The following is a 17,852-nucleotide window of genomic DNA, read 5'->3' on the forward strand; positions in this document are numbered from 1 at the left end:
CCTGGAACTCGCTATGCAGACCAGGCTGGCCTCAATGCCTGCTCTGATCACCTTCTTTGATGCCATCTCCCAGTCTTTTCAATAGCTGTGATTACAATGTGTTGAGAGAAGTAAGCCAAAAATACCGCTGGCAACAACCACAGCAAGGACCAGCACAGCAAACTCTCTCTATTGGTGCAATAGTGGCACTTTTATCTTGGAGGTAATCAATAGCTACCTAATTGGACTTAACACTCTCTCAATGGGTGGAAACTCATGTGTGGTACGGTAAATACTGTCAAATACACATGGCTGGAGAGGACATAGATCCTAGAGAAAACCTATGTCTGTCACCTCTCTAGACAAACATAATTTCTTATGTATGCTAAATATGGGTCCTTATACTTCCAGACAAGTATACCTGTCGCCACCCAGCAAAGAAGCTTCTTTTTGCAACAGATGGAGGCTATTATAGACTTCCAAAACCAGTCAAATGCATGAAATAAGTGTCTGTGAAGTATCTAGTCCTAAGTGATTCATCTACAATGGAACAACTAAGGCTCACATAACATAGTGGAACATGGGGTGCAAAGAATATTAATGCATCCCTTAACTCTCACCAGCAGATCTTCACACAACAGAGGGTGATGAACACAGAAAGACACAACTGGCCACAAGTCCCTGGACAGGACTCCTGTATTAAACCTCACCCACCCAGGGCTCAGGGACCATTATGGAAGAGGGAGCAGAAAACCTGTAAGAGGCAGGGGAGCTAGATGACAGCAAGCAGAGTTTTCCAGGCTGCTAGGAACTTGCTCATATGAACATAGACCAGTGGTGACAGCACACACAAGACCATGCAAACTCAAACCAGACAAAAACCCAGCATAGAACTGGGGAAATGGTCAAAAAGCCGAACTGTAGACAATGAACTATTAGCAGTTGGACACTCCTAGGTGAGGGCATGTTGGTCTTCTTTAAGGGAGTAATGCCAGTCAGGTTGGCCAGGCTCACACTGACTGACTTATAGGCCTAGGCCTTAACATATGTGACAGAATGCATGAGATCTGGTTGGGGGGCTATGGGGGTGCAGATGGGGGACCTTGCTACCAAGTCTCACTTTGAATGAACAAGTCAGTGCTGATACTACTTTCTGTTTGTGGAAATGTCCTTGTCATTGTGAGTAGCTAAAAACTGTACAGGTGTCTAATTAGACCCAAGCTTTGCCTGCAAGTGAAATGTTTCCACCTCAGTGGATTTTATTTGTTAAAAAAATGTTTACAATAAATAAACAGTCTCCTGGGAAAGGTTTTGAGTTTAGAATTACCCCCTAGTGCTCATTAGCATTCATGGGAAAAATGTAAAATAAAACTACAAATAACTGAGAGTCTCTGATTAGCAGTCAGTTCTCTTGATAATAGAATGTTGCTTGACATTAAAAGGGCGAAATCAGGTATAAATCATTTTCTTTGTAACTTACGTTTCTGAAAGATTGAAAACTCGCTGAGGGTCTCCATTCACAATGGCGTATGTTATTGGGTCTCCCTCTCGGTCAATTGCCTTCAGAGAGAAAACATAAATCAATTAACAACTAATTTATGGAAGTTTGAAACTAAAAGTGTTAAAGAATTAGGATTAAAGTGTAGCTTAATGTCAAGATACTGAATAAAGAACTTCATACTGAATTCTAGTATTTCTGAAATTGTACAGGATTGTATGAAACAGGAATAATGTTTTCCTATAGGAATAGTTTTCTTAAAGTTTACATAATTTAATGAACTTAACAGTTTCATTTAAAATGCATCTTTACAATTTATACAAAACAAATTAACAATTTGTCAATATATTATTTAAGAATTTTTCTTTCTGTAGCTCCAGTTGGCCTAGAACTCAAACTTGCTATGTAGAGCAGACTGGCCTCAACCTCACAGAGATCTGCCTGCCTCCACCTCCTGAGTGCTGGAATTAAAGGCATGCACCACTATGCCTGGCTGGCAAACTGTCTGATTAAGAATCTTGAATTTGGAGCCAGAGAGCTTGAATTCAAAGTACCCATGCATTTATCAAGGAAGTGATTGTATCACAAATTTTTCATTCATAGAAATGAGAACTATTACAAAAACGTTAATCCAGACTGAAAGGTTTAACTTCAGAAAGGATATGCCAAGGCTCTTATTTGGGTAATCCTAAACTTAAAACTATTTTGATATTGAGGGTATTTTTATTTTTCCTGACCGTAAGTCAAAGAAAATAAAACCTGATGCTTCTCATGTTGAGGTCTGTCATTCCTTCTCCAAAACAGAAACACAAACATATGTTGTGGGATGAGGTCTGTTTTTGATTCTTAAAACGTTTAATAGTTCCTTTTATCAAAAAGCCATCAAATCCCCTAATGAAGTGATGGATAGAGACATGCTCTGGCCTCTATATGACTGATGTCATGGATGCAGAGTCTCTGGATGTTGTGTGAGGGAAGCTGTGTGAGAGATGTCAGAGGAACTTTTTTGGCATGACCCTAGAGAGACAAAACTATCCATAGGTTGATAAGAACTCAATCTCATGGTACTACCCAGACACAGGACTCCCTGGGTAAGATGACTTCTATCTCTCTGTTACTACCCAGACCCAGGACTCCCTTGGCAGGCACTCACTGCCTTGGTGTCGGAGGGCATGGGGAATGAGCAGTCACTAGATTCTCTTTAGTGGAGGAGTAATAACACCACCAGCCAATCAGTGTCCAGTGTGCAATCTGAGTCCCAGTGGGTGGGGAGGCTGTTCTTGTCAGAGCTTCTCTGACAGGTCACACACCCTGACTATGCATAACAGCTCTAAGCTGCCACAGTCCTGTCAAGGTCAGATGCTCCTCTAGGATAATGCCTAGTCCAGAGTCAAAGGGCAGCTGAATGCCAACACTTCTGATAGTAATAAACATCTCCTATTACCTGACTGCCAGTTTCTGTCTAGTCTGCTTCACATGTGACCCCCTCCTTCCCATGGTTCATATTCTCCTGAGTTTACCTGAGGCTAGGGCCATATATTCTCATCATGCATGTCTCTCTTCATTTTATAACACTTTCTTTTATATTTTTCTGATGGCTTGACCTTGGACTGCAATAATTTGTCACTTCATCCAACAGTACAGCTCTAAATAGCATCGTTTAAAAATTTTTAGTGAATTTTGTGCATTTTATACAATAGCTCTTGATCATATTTAGATGCTCTCCATATATTCACCCCCAGGCCCCCCTCCCACTGGATTCCATGCATTTCCATGCAGTCCATGTTAATGCCTATCGAGTGATGCCATGGGCTCTCATTTAGCCTCTCTACTACCCTTCCCTCAAATTTGCAGATTTAGGTACTAATATCCCTTTGTGCATAAAACACAGCCTCAGTTTGATAAATTAAATCTTCAAATCCCCTCTTGTAGTTAACCAACATTTTAAAAGGGGGAAGAGGTCAAAATAGAGAAAGAAAAAAGAGCCTCTTGCTGAGCGAACAAGATGACTCAGGGGTTCAAGTCTCTTGTACCAAACCTGTCAACCTGTCTTCAAGGAGTGAACTGATTCCTGCACATTGTCCCCTGACCACCATACGTGTGCTCTCGCATACAGGTACCCACACACCTTCTGACTGCCATACATGTGCTGTCACATGCAGGCACCCACACTCCTTGCCACATTAAAGGAAATGCTAATAAAAAAGAACCAGATGCTTTCACTGCTTCACTTCTTAGAAAGGACTAGTGCGTCAACCACCACCTCCCATCCACGCTTCCTCCTTCCCTCACCCCATCCCCATTTTCCTGACCCCTCAGTGCCATGTATGGCACTACACATTTTCACCTTCCTGACTCAGCCTCACCCCCAGTCCAACACATCAGCAAATTCTACTGGCTCTTTTCAAATGTTTGCTATGTCTGGATGACTGTGCCCAGTTCCTTCCCTACAAAGTTCTTACCTCATAAATGGTGTCAAAAACACTCTTAGTAACAAGTCTCATAATAATATATTTTCAAGTAAGTGAACAAAGTGATTATTTCCAGGACAAAATATTATTTATTTCAGGTAAATGTTATGACATATGTATATGTACATGTGCACACACCAAGTAGAATACAAATATCCAAATACACGGAAATTATGAACCAGAGTAAAATTCATGAAACACTTCATTTAAGTCTAGACCAACAATTTAAAATTCTATAGTTAATTACAATAAGATCTTATAAAATATGAAACAAATTTTAAAAATGATTCAGTGAGTTGATAGTTTCCTCTTATTTCTGTTTGTAGAAAAAAAAGATTAAAAACAGAGCTTAGAGAGTATATTTTACCACTAAAACGCTTACAACAAATATCCCTGTTGATCATATTTACTTGCTCTGTCGTTCACTTATGATTATCAGTAAGTTCTTTCCATTTGTTCTTTGGTTTGTAGCTGCTCTTTTTTTTTTTTTTTAATATGTTAAGAAACAAGAGATCTGGCTGGAAAGATGGATCAGTAGTTAAGAGCACTGACTGCTCTTGCAGAGAACCTGGGTTCAATTCCCAGCACCCACACAGCAGCTAACAACCATTCATAACTCCTGTTCCAGGGGATCCAATGCTCTCTTCTTACCTCTGCAGGCATTGTGTTACATGGGTACACTTACATACATGCAGGCAGTATACTCATACATACACATAAATAATAATAATAATTTTTTAAAAAAACAAGAGGCATCCGTATGAACAAACTATTAAGTCAAGGCTAACATTCAATCTTTGTGTATTTGCAGTGCTAGGGATGATTTCAGGACCCTCTGCCTACTAAAAGCTCTAGCTCTGAGCTGCATCTTCAGCCTGCAGTACTTAATCTTTTATTTGCATTTATTTATTGTGGGGGTAGCATACGCCATGAAAAGAGTCTTTCCTTCTTCTATATGGGTCCTAGGGACCAAATTTAGGTCATCGGGCTCAGTGACAGGAATCTCCCTGCTGAGCCACGTCGCTGTCCTCTGAATCATTTAATGTTTCAGAACAACCACAATCTGTGAATTTTGTGGATGAATTCTTTGTGAATATTGTGACTTTATTCATGTAAGTCAGTGTTTATGTTAGGAAATTTCAATCTCATTTAAGCCTCAGAGGAATTTAGTTGGTAAATAGAAAGTGCAGAAGAGTTAAATTATGCTACTATTTCTGTCCTCATTTCAACCGGAGTGCTCTACTTAATAAATAGAAACTCTGTTCTTTAAGGTTAAAGCATTTCCTATATCTTTTATTTTTCAAAAAGCAAGTAAAAAATAAACCTGTTCATCAAGGTCTAAAAAGTGCCACCACATCTGTCTTCCTTGGGCTCTTGGGGAATTTACTGGGAGGCTGTAGAGCCAGCCTGCTGGGTCATCCATTTATTCTGAGGCAAGATACTTAAGGACCAAATAAGGAAAATAATAAACATAGGTGCCATATTCACTTATTAATTGACATTTATTGAGCATCTTCCCTATGTTAAATACTGGGTCCTTAGCAGTGAACAGACAGATAAAACCCTAACTTTGTAACCTACATGTTAGTGTGGAACAAACAAAATAGTTAACTAAAAATGTAGGATTTAAAGTATGAACTAATTCAAGAAGAACATCTAGAGGAGAGAGGGTAAATTTTCCCTTGATAAATGAGTAATCAGGACAGCAATGCTAATTACGTGAAACTTCAGTACTTGACTGAATACAGGGACACAGATGAAAGTCAGTCCTGTGGAGATGCATTCTAGCAACTGAAAAGGCCAAGAAGAACAATCTGTCCAGTGAGTCCTGTGATGAGAGGAAAGAGATTGTTGGCTTGGCACATAGAAGACACATATTCAGGTTTACTTGGTTACTAATCTCAGTTAAATAACTGATGCTTACTTTGGATGGCTAGCAAGTAACAGTCTATAGCTGGTGGTTTGTTAATATGTGTTTAACTTAATGGTTCTGATAAAACTAAGCATTTCTTTAATTATTTACTTGAAGGATGAACAACACCTTTGAAAACAACTCTTTCTAGACAACTCAACCAGATGACTAAACTCATTTGATATTGAATTGTCAATTTGATAGAGGTGTGAAATAACTATTCAAAGTAAACAATTCTCTTACAGACAAAAAAATTTGAAAAAGAAACAAATCTTCTAGAAACTAATATTTTGTTCCTGTTATGGAGGACTATAGCCATCTAATGCCATCTGGTAGAGTGCACTTTATACACAGAAATGATTCTACACATTCCAGAGGACATTAAGGCAAAGTACCAGCCCCCGAGGATGCTAAAGGAGATAAAAAAAAATCAATGAACTTAGCTGAGCTTTCCTTTCTCACTTAGGCAAACAAGTTCTGATTTATGCTATTAACTGAGTTCAAGAACTGTGCCTTTTTATTTAGGACAACGTCATCTTAAAAAATATGTGCTCACCCCTGGTATTTAGCTGTTGGCCCTTGATAAAATGGTAATATTCATAAATATATTTCACTATGATTTAATGCATATATTCTATTTATGTAAAGTAGATGTATTTTGTCATTTAATTCTGATACACAATTCACTATGCAAAATAAGTCTAATTTCAAAAAGTAGGTATACTTATTCAATATTCCAGAAACATAAATATATGTAAATAATATATGTAACACACAATTCTGAAATTTGGAAATGTAGCTAAATATAGAAATATGTGCTTCAAAACACAATACTACTGAAAATAACACATAAGAAAGGCATAATTCCCCAAATACCTCTTTTTCTTTCAGAATTGGTTTGGATTAACAGTCTTTTGCTGAGGAGTCCATGTGAAATGCTTTAGGCTAAAAAGTAGCAGCAAAGACTCTGCTGAAAGGGTTAGAAATGAGCTTTAAAAAATGAGTATATCTACTCAGAAATGAATAGTGGTTAACACAAGTCTATATTTACTTGTGTCACATGGGAAAATTTCTGTGACCCAGGAAACCTTAAAAGGAAAGTAGCTAAATTTTGGCAGATTTAGAAAGAATGCATGAGGTCCAGGTAATTTTCTACTTAACTGTACAGAATTAGTGATGTTGAGACACAAAGAAACTTAATCCATTCTAAATAGATGTACAATTCTAAATCTGTATTTCTTTCAAGAACAACAAAAAATGTTAAAGTAATGGAACTATTCAAAATTAGCCATTCAAATAAAGATGGTTATAATTTATATCCACGGGACACATTAGACAGTAGATATCACATCTCACTTAATCCTCAAAATGATCTGGTCTGCTGAGAATCACTATCTCTTCTTCCCTAATGATAAAATATCAAGTTTAAAAGTTTAAAAGATATCCTGAAGCTCACATACAACTCATTGTCCACCATAGCAGTGGTGCAGTATGCCAGCCAGACTCCATCACATCTCACCTACTTCCCTCACAGACTATCTTCCATGCAGTATCCACAATTTTTTAAATTTAAGTTTGTAGTCAAGTCAAATTCTTTCAATGTAACTAATTTTGATCAGAGGAATTATAGTGACATAGTAGTACATAGTAGGGATGATCACAAACACAATCCTTGTCCTATGAGGTTTTATCAACAGGTCATATTTTAGGCCTCTTAGATTCGTGTATGCATGCTGGTGTTCACACAGTAATGAAATTGCCTAACCGCACACTTCTCAGAACACACACCAGTGGTTCAGTGACGTATCACAGAACCTTCGCTACAACTTCACATCTAGTATGTGTGTCTCTGGTTTTGTATCACTTTCCCTATGAAAGTATAAAAAATAAATTCTTCAGGTATTTTCTGTCTAACTTCACTTCTGAATTATCCCCATATCTGTTTTCATTGCCTACAATTCTATATAATGTACATATTTTGTTAATTTTCTTCTTTACCTACTAAAAGGTAATCTGCATTGTGGCTCTGAATAGCATTTTTTTTTAAATTTAAGTTTGTAGTCAAGTCAAATTCTTTCAATGTAACTAATTTTGATCAGAGGAATTATAGTGACATAGTAGTACATAGTAATGATGATCACAAACACAATTCTGGTCCTATGAGGTTTTATCAACAGGTTATATTTTAGGACTCTTAGATTCGTGTATGCATGCTGGTGTTCACACAGTAATGAAATTGCCTAACCGCACAGTTCTCAGAACACACCTCAGTGGTTCAGTGATGTATCACAGAACCTTCGCTACAACTTTACATCTAGTATGTGTGTCTCTGGTTTTGTATACTTTCCCTATGAAAGTATAAAAAATAAATTCTTTAGGTATTTTCTGTCTAACTTCACTTCTGAATTATCCCCATATCTGTTTTCATTGCCTACAATTCTATATAATGTACATATTTTGTTAATTTTCTTCTTTCCCTACTAAAAGGTAATCTGCATGAAATTAGAAGTTGTGTCTACTACATTTACTAAGACCAGTCATAACCGGTCCACAGTAGGTTCCAAGTTTTGTATTCACTGTACTGCTCCAGAGAGGAAGTCAACTTCATAAGGTTCCCTCTACCCCCTCCTCCTCCATAGATCACAACCAACTATGTACCCATAAACATCAGTGCACATCTCCCTCTTAGGTGCTGTGGTGACTCAATGTCCTCATATCCTTCAGAATGACAGGTGTTTGTTTCATACATTTTATCATATTACCTAGGGGTACTGGAGGGACCCCTGCCTCCCATAAACTTCAGAGACTGACACATAAAACACAGCACATAAGCATTCTTCCATGCTTGCTGCATGACACATTCCTGGAGCACCCTGGAATAGCTTCATTCTGGCTCAGACTAGGAAGACTAAATGTCTCACTGCTCTAGCTGCAGCATACCCGCCTGGCACAGTGGAGTGGTCATATCATTGACTGCCTGTGGAAACTGACATGTGCCTTCCTGTGCCATGCAAGTGACCTACATGCCCCTGCAGAGCCCCCCTAGAGGAGACACATATGGGTGTTCTCCCTGACAGCTGTGTGAAGGACACCTGCCAGGCTGTTGTAGTGTCCTCCTTGCATGCCTTCTCAAAGTGGATAGGTCCTCTGACTCACACTGAACACACTATTCCCAAGGCCATCATCAATTGAAAGTTGAGGTGCTATGTGTAGAGTACATGATTACACCCAGGTGATACCAAACCCATATTCCAGGACACATCTTTAGAGGAAGTCCTTCTCTATGAGAGTTTCTGTGAATTGATACACCAGTGATCTGTACACGGGCAACTGTTAACACACGGAGTATGAAAAGGAAGGGCATGTGATGTCTCTAAGGGAACACAAAACTCTTTACTAAGAAACCATAAAGAAAGAAAAGTTACAAAAATGCCTGAAAAAAATTCTTTAATGTCACTCCCTTAAAGATAGGGGAGGGGGTCTAAATATGATCAAATGTATTGTATGAAATTCACAAAAATTTAATTTGAAGAATTCTTTAAACCTGATCACAATGAAACTCAGTGAAGTATCAGAAAATATAAATAATTTATAAAAACAAAATGATACAGCTGAGATACTCAGCAAAGAGACAGCGGCCATATGAAAAACCAATACTTTTAGAACTGTAGAATTCAGTAAGTTAAATGGAAAACATAAGCAAGTCCCCCATTCACCAGAGTAGCTCAAGCAGAGGACAGTAGCTCCTCTGCACTTGAGGACAGAACTTCCCTAACATTCAGTTAGATGAAAATAAAATTTTAAAAATGAAAAAGAAAGAAGAATGTACCCGACTAATGAGACAAAATTATATAAACAAATTTTCAATTTATAAGAATTTTAGAAGTTGAAGAGAAGGAAAAAGCTTAGGCAAATCAGAGGGTTAACTAATGCCTTGAATTTCCCCATTACAGGTATATTTAGGTATAGGAAGAAAAGGATCCCAAATATATTTGACACTAATAAGTCTTCTCTGAAGCACAGTATAGTCAAAATGTAAGAAAAAATTTAAATTAGCAACAATAGGTGGCTTAGACATATTTGGGGAATATGCATGGGAGGAAGAGGTTTTTCAGAAGAAGCATTACAGAGGAGGGGAATGATTGACAACATCAAAATTCTTTTTTTCAGAAATCAGAGAGAAATCCTCCCCAAGACAAACAAAAACAAGTTATCACCATCAGATGTGTTAGTAATGCTGTATAAGGAGCTCCAATGTCTAGAAGTTACGAAAGAAATCACCAGCATGAAAACATACAAGACTATAAAATCCAGTGGCAGAGCAAATGCATAAAAGAGAAATACTAAGGGAACAAATTTATCAATACCATGGAAAAACCAAGCAAAACAGGAAGCATGAAGATAAACAAAGGAAATTAGAGAGAACCAGAGGGACGTTAACAGAATGCCAGGAGTCAGTGACTACACTGAACGTGAATGAATTAAATTCTGAATTAAAAGACGCAGACTGGAGGAGTGGCTTAAAAATATCCAACAAAAACCAAACCAAAGGTTTAACAAGAGATTTAAAAATATGCTGCCGATGAGTCAGATGTTTCCGCAGTAAGAATTTATGAGACTGAAAAAGGGGGATTTAAAAAGCTACTGTGCTGAAGGGAAAATAGAGATGAGCAGGGATTACTTTGTATGTAAGATAAAAACGGACTTTCAGGAAAATACTCTAAACATGTGTAGAAAAGTCCTTAAATAGTGATCAAGGAGTCAATTCAGAAAAACCTAGGAAAACTGCACCTAGATAAGCAGCTGAAATTGTAGCACATGACTTTACAAATATGACATTACTAGACCTGAAGAAGAGAGAGAGATTGGATACAAGGGTCATTTACAAGGCTCAGGCCCCACTTTTCACCAAAGGACATGCCATTTAGGCTGAAACATCAGCAATGAAACACTGGTATTAAATTATAGCACAGATTAAATAGGTCTGAGAGTCAAAGACCTGTCATTTCCTACAACAGCTGGAGAGGATGCATTCTCAAGACTATGTGGAAAGTTCTCTCGGATAGGTCATATGTTAGGCTATGCAACAGGTCTCAATAAACTTAAAAGAACAGAAATCATATCAGACACCTCCTCTGGACAGAATGAAATAAAACTAGAAATGAAAAATAAAAATGATCAACTATCCAAATGAACAAAAGTAAATAATATTCTATTGGATAAGCAAAGAGTTATTGGAGATAATAAAACGAATGTGTTTTTAAAATTTAAGGGCCTCATTGGTTAAGAGCAGTGACTGCTCTTGCAGAGGATTAAGGTTGGGTTTCCAACACTCACAAGGCAGCTCAGAACTGTCTGTAACTCTAGTTTCTGGGGATCTGATGCCTTTATCTGATCTCTGTGGGCAATGCATGCGTGTGATGCACTTACACACATGCAGGCAAATAGGCACACACATAAAATAAGAACATATAAATTTTAAAAATCTTGAAACAATTTACAATGGACAGTTGATATGACAAAATTTACAGGATGTAGTAAACACTCCATAGGAGAAAGTTAATAACAATAAACACTTATATCTGAAAAATAGAAAAAATAATAAATAAAAAAGCTCAGAATAGTGATAAACAATATTGAAAAAAGAAAATAATGCAAAAGATCATGGATACAAAATATTGCTGTTTTTGTAAATCAAGTGCTCTTGGTCAGGGTAGTTCAAGAGACTCCAGAAATAATACAGGCTATTGCCACAGCCCTTGATGGCTTCTCAGAACTTGAAGGTAGAACCCTATTACTGAAGACAGGACACACTTCAGACACAGGATATGAAATGATTTATCTGGAACTGACCTGGAAGCTTCTTCCCTGAAGACTAGCTCTCATAGTATCCAAAGATACTATGCAAGCTGCTAAGGAAGAAAAGCAATCAACAGTCAGTTCAACCCAGATGTAAAGCCTATGAACCACAACAGTGACTGGCACAGCACACTATCTATTGGTGCAGTGGTAGCACTTTTATCTTGAGAGTGACCAACAGTCATCTAATTGTAGGCACTCTCAATGGGTGGGACTTCATGCTTAGTACTGTAAACATAGCAAAGTAGACATGGCTGGACCCTAGAAAAGAACCTACTACTGTTACTTCCCTAGAACAAAGTAATTTCTTACTATATTCTCAATGTTTCTCCTTATATTTACAGATAAGTATACCTTTCACCACCATCAAAGACTCTTTTTGCAGCAGATGGAGACTATTACAAAGTTCCAGAACAGGTCAAATGTGGAGAATAGGTGCAAGTGCCCAGACTTGACTGACACATCTGTAAGGCAACCTCTACTTCTAAGGCTCAGGGAACAACATGGAAGAGAGCCTGAAAAGATGTAAGAGCCACTGGGATGAGACACCTGCTGCTAGTTAATATGTACTAGACATGATAGGGAAGCTGTGCCAGTGAAATCCCCACAGTATTGTAGGCTACTGAGATCTGCATAATGCCAATTGCTGACTTGCCAAGGTGGATATAGGGGGATACCACTCAAGATGAAGAGCTATAGACAGTCAACCGGTGCTAAGGGAGTGAGAACCAGTTTTCTCCATGAACTAGCTCCTTGAGAAGTTATCTAACCCCAAAGTCTGCAGCCTTAAACACAGGTACACATGAGCACCACTGAATGAGCTCAATACTTTGTGTGTGTGTGTGTGTATGTGTGTGTGTGTGTGTGTGTGTAACAATAATAATCAGAGAAACGATAAGAAATTTGTGGGAATGGGGAGAACATAGGAGGAGTGGAGGAGGGTTGGGAAGAACTTAAATAATGCAATTACAATACTTACATGATGTTCTCAGAAATAAAACAATAAAGGAAAGGAAATTGGCATATGACTGAGGCAAATGCAGCCCCATGTCCACTCCAGTTCTAGTCACAGCTGCCTGAACTCCAGCATAGGTGTTCATGGATGAAAAGAATGGTACACATGAATAGTAAAAAAAGAATGCAGCTCAGTACAAAAAGAGGTGTTTGCTCTGCTTTGGAAGCTTAAATTTGATGTCTTGAATGGCTATCACTAGAGGTGGGAGTGGGCAAGGTGGGTTGGAAAATAGTGCCAGAACATGGATAGGAGGACTAAGCTGTGGCATTCTGTCATACAGTGAGGTACTGTACAACTGTGATTTAGTGTATGAGGAACCAGCAAAGTGGGGCTCATACATAGAAATATGAAGACAGGGTAGGAAGGAAGAGAATGAGAATTGACCTGATTTGACCAGTTCACATGGCAAACACACTGAGCTGCCATGCTACACACTGTAATCACATACAAGTGTTACCTGCCAATGTAAAGAAAATAAATGAGAAAATACCATCCACAGCAAGAATTCAGTGCATGTTTGTATGTTGGTCCTTGCAAAGTCATAAATCATAATAGTGGTATAATGAAGAAAACAAGAATTTTTGGAAACAGCTGAAAAGGAGCAGCTCTCACTCTTCAGGCTTTGACAGAAAAACAGGTAGAAGAGTCATACCCCAGGAAGGTGAGGTGCACACTGGGTTCTTCCTCAGTGAACAGATTGGAAGAACACGCCTCAGTAGGATGTTCAGTCCTACTTCTGTTTTGCGTGTGCACATCCTTCTGTAAGATGTGATAAAAGACCTGCTGTGGCCTTGTTGTGACTAGCAGACATATAGAACCCCAGATTCATCTTCTGCTCCATCAAGTGTTCAACCGTACATACATCAACAAGAAGAACAGTCATTCTCTACCGTGCTTGTTCTACTACCTTTGTTTCAACTGCTTCTAAACTGAGATAGAAAAGGAGAGGCATGTGTATGATGTGTGTGTGTATGTGTGCTTGTGTGTACATGTGTACATTGTATGTTTAACTCTCTGTGTGTATGTATATGTGTGTACTTTGTATGTGTGTGTTTGCATATGTGCTTGTTTGTGTTTGTGTGTCTGTATCTGAGTATGTTTGTTCTTGATTGAATATGTGTGTTTGTGCCTGTGTATACTTGTGTGTCTCTGTGTGAGTTTGTGGACATGTAGAATGTCTTTTGTGTGTTTGTGTGTGTGTGTGTGTCTGTATGTGTGAGTCTGTGTGTTTGTGGATATGTGGGTTGTGGGGTGTTTGTGTGAATGTATGTTTACATGTGTATGTGTGTGGGGTATTTGTGTCTGTATATATTTGTTTGTGTATGTATGTGTTATATGTATTTGTGCAATTATTAGTGCATAATCAAAGAAACCATAACTTTTCAGAGAAATAGTTTAATCCAGACTGAGGTAAGACATAAAATGCATGTGGAACTTCTTGTTAAACCAGAAAATAGCAGTGTTCAGAGACTAGTGAAGGGCTGCTGAAAAGACATAGGGCCCTGCTTGAACAGAGCCAGGAGACTAGTTCTCACACCAAAGGACAGCTACAGCGACCTGAGTGCTGCATCCTCCTGAAACACACCCAGGAAGCTCTTGGTCCAGAAGGTTGGCTCTGGAGGGATAAACCATTGTTGTCTGTGTTTTAAGAGTGTTCTGCCTCATTTTCTCAGCAGGTTACAGTAAACTGTACTGACACCAATGACCTACAGTCCTTTAAATAAAGTTGAAATACATGTTCTATACAGATATCAACCAATAGATGAATGAATTCATGAGGAAGAAATGGTTTTCTTTATATTAAAATATCAACTAATTGATGTGAAATAAATGATGGCATTAGAAAATTGTCATTTGGCAAAATAATTACAGCAATTCATCCATACAGCATCAGAAATGGTAAAAAAAAAAATGGGTGAAATGAATGAGGAAAGATAATCAAATAATATGCCCAAGTATTTCAGGAAGTTTCTTTTAATTTTTTACTTATTTTTCTTTATGTTTATGTGTGTATGTGAATATCATATGATAAGCTCTCCCATCTGATAGGTTATACCATTACTCCAGGGTTACTCAGCTGGAAACCAATGACAAATTAGTCCCAATTGTGGAGAATTACCAGTTCACTGGAGGGAACTTTTACTAAATAAATGTCCTGGAATGTTAAAAAAAATAGGGTCACAAAAGTCAAAGGTGCTGGTGTGAGGATATAAATACATCAGGCTATATGCTGTCATGAGATCCTGGACTAGGTGATTTTGCTAACATGGACACTGTTAGAAATGGTGAAGGCTGTAAGCAGTCAGGTCACTGATGGGAGTAACGTGCAAGTTATTTCCTGATTTTAATTGCTGTGTTGCAGTTATATAGAAAACCGTGCTTTTGATGGGAATCAAAAGTCAAAGTAAAAAAGCAGGACATGGTAAGATCACTCAGGAGGCAGAGGTAAGCAGATTTCAGTGAGATCAAGGTCAGCCTGGTCTATATAGTGAGTTTAAGGCCAGCTTGGTTACAAGGAGACCCTATCTCAAAAATTAAATAAAAATAAAAATTCAAAGCCTTTGATGCTAATTCTATATCATGCAGTCAGACAAAACACTGAACGTTTCTGTAGCACTCTGACATCTTTTCTGAACATTATGTATTTGTTCAAAAGAAAATTGTTAAAAATATTCCATGCACATTTATGACATAGTAAAATGATCTATATGCAAATTGTGTGTATGTGTCAATTATATGTAAATATTCATACATATGCCTTGTGTACTTACATGTAACTATGAAGGGAAAGTATGGAAAGGGACATGTGAGGAAAAGTTAGTTCAGTGGGGAAAGAAGAGAACAGGAACTAAGTAAAAAGGAGAAATAAATTAAAACAAAGCCACATGGAAGATAAATAATGTAAACAAGGTTGATTTATGATGATGGGACATATTTTTAAATGCAAAACTAAACCAGGGAAGAGGAAGTCACACATCTGTACTTTCTGCCTGCTATGCTCAGTACTTGTCTTTGCATTTTTCCACCCTGACTCACACTGGCAGCTTCTGCTCCCAAATCACTCAGCAGTGTTCAATCAAGAGCACTTCGGAGGCAATCAAGTTTGCTGTGCCTTCTAACCATTTGGTTATCAAAATCAAAATGAACTACTTTTATATTGGAGGAGGGGAGGAAATAGTTCTCCTTAAAAGCTGAGTCCGTTTTATTACTAGATAATTTTGCTTCTGTCTCTGGTTTGCTTTCTAAAGTTGCGAACTCACAAAAGAAGTCTGCTTTTATGTGAGTGAGGCAGGCTTGTGAGTGGGGACAACACAGGCATTAAAAGGACATTTTTCATTTAAAACTAATCTTGGATTTTGTGAATCTACATCTTAAAAATATATTTAAAATAAGAACAAGAGGCATGTAATTGAATTTTTCAGGATTCTTAAGCAAATCTAAATCTTCCGATATAAATAATCACTGATTTTTTAAAATCTAAAATAAATTGTTTTCTCAGTTGCAAACACACTAATTAAGTGTGAAAATGCCATAGGAACTACTCAATATCAGAAAGGCTCCTGTTGATTCTAGTAAACTGACTCCTATTAGCTGCTTGCTGAGGATGCCTCAGAAACACAGTTTTGTTCCTATTTATCAAAATATCAAGGAAATAAGAGCATTTGCATACTCAGCTTTAATCAACAGGAGCTGGCAGAATAGAAAGCAATAAATAGCTTCAAGACATTCAATAAAATCTGAGTTTTATTTTAAAAACAACTCAGCAAGAATCACTGTATTGCCAAATTACAACAGGTAGGATTTAGAACTCCTGCAAAAATATCAGTAGCTATTAAATAGTTGCCTCTGCAATGTTCTATCTTCTATCCAGACTTCAATTTAGTCCTGTTTTACTTAACTTTAGAGAGAGCAGAATGGATCCTAGCAGTCAGCCTGAGAGGGTGGGCTCTGCCCTCCATCAGTGCAGCAGCTCTGATCTCTGCAAACCACCAGAGAGTGCTGAGTTCTGGCCTTCCTCTGGCCTCCCCATGGCAGAGGGCTTGAGAATGCAGGGGACTGCCTGAGAGCCCCAGGATCCTGCCTCCATGTGGTGGTGAGCTTCCCTTAATTGTGCCATACCTATCTCTCTACCTGGGATTTCGTGAGGCCCCTCCCAAGGTCCCAGGGAAGCTCTGGCTTTGGTGGGACAAGGCTGAGTCCTAGCAGACAGCCTGAGAGGGTGGGTTTTGACCTCCGTTGTAGCAGCTCTGATCTCAGCAAACATCCAGAGAATGCTGAATTCTGTCTTCCCTCTGGCCTCCCTCACATGGTGAAGGAAGCCTGAGTGTACCTGACTGGAACCTGAATAGGGCTTCTGTGGGTACTCCTGAATAGCTGATTTGAAGCCATCAGTTCCCTCCAAATTAAACCTGAGAGAACCATAACCCCATACCAACCAGCTTTACATAACCAATAAATAAAAGGATCAAGGCACCCTGGCAATACAAACAGAAGCATACTTCAACTTAATTCTCATATCAGAATCATAAACAAAAAAAGAAATTCACATGCCAAAATCACAATGGAAGAACTGTAGAACACTGAGACCCTCTTCATTCACCGCTATCCCCCAAACCCTCCAGACCCCCACTAATTGCTCTTTTAGCTTCTGTAAAATGTTTGGCTGCTGCTTTAGACATGCCTAGACATACCCTGGCATGCCCTGACCCCCGCCTGCTATTCCCCACCCCCCTTCCAGGAAACTATAGATTAAGCAAATCTGAGCATAAAAACTGCCCTATAAGGTAAAAACAGACTGGCCCCACAGGTAACAGTCAGCACATTCCACAGCCCTGAGAATAGCACCTACCAATAAGAAACTTCCAGGGCTGCATCTTATACATCCAATAGGTTTAAAATTATGTTGGCATGCGTGGGCTCCTTGAACCAAGCAAAATGTATCTTTGGTATCTCCCCCACCTCCCTTTGTCTAAAACCTATAAAAGGCTCCACTCTCCCTTACTCTGGGCTCTCAGCATGGATCCATCGAGTTGGTGAGGTCTGAGAGCCCGAGCTTAAGCCCAAATAAACCATAAACCTTTGCTTTTGCATTTTGGTGTGTTGGGTCCTCAGTGGTCT

At 38.5% G+C, this 17,852-nt stretch overlaps 1 protein-coding gene across 7 annotated transcripts in view; it reads right to left on the bottom strand.

Moving 5' to 3' along the window:
- Positions 1-17,852, bottom strand: part of LOC103729463 (protocadherin-15) — a 1,150,197-nt gene that overhangs the window by 64,379 nt on the left and 1,067,966 nt on the right. For all 7 annotated transcript variants that reach the window (XM_029560656.1, XM_029560654.1, XM_029560663.1 and 4 more), the window contains one exon: positions 1,460-1,539. In XM_029560656.1, coding sequence (XP_029416516.1) covers positions 1,460-1,539 — 80 coding nt within the window. The remainder of the gene's footprint in view (positions 1-1,459; positions 1,540-17,852) is intronic.

The sequence above is a fragment of the Nannospalax galili genome, unplaced genomic scaffold (genome assembly GCF_000622305.1).
Source record: "Nannospalax galili isolate Female #2095 unplaced genomic scaffold, S.galili_v1.0 scaffold70, whole genome shotgun sequence".
Classification (NCBI taxonomy): domain Eukaryota; kingdom Metazoa; phylum Chordata; class Mammalia; order Rodentia; family Spalacidae; genus Nannospalax; species Nannospalax galili.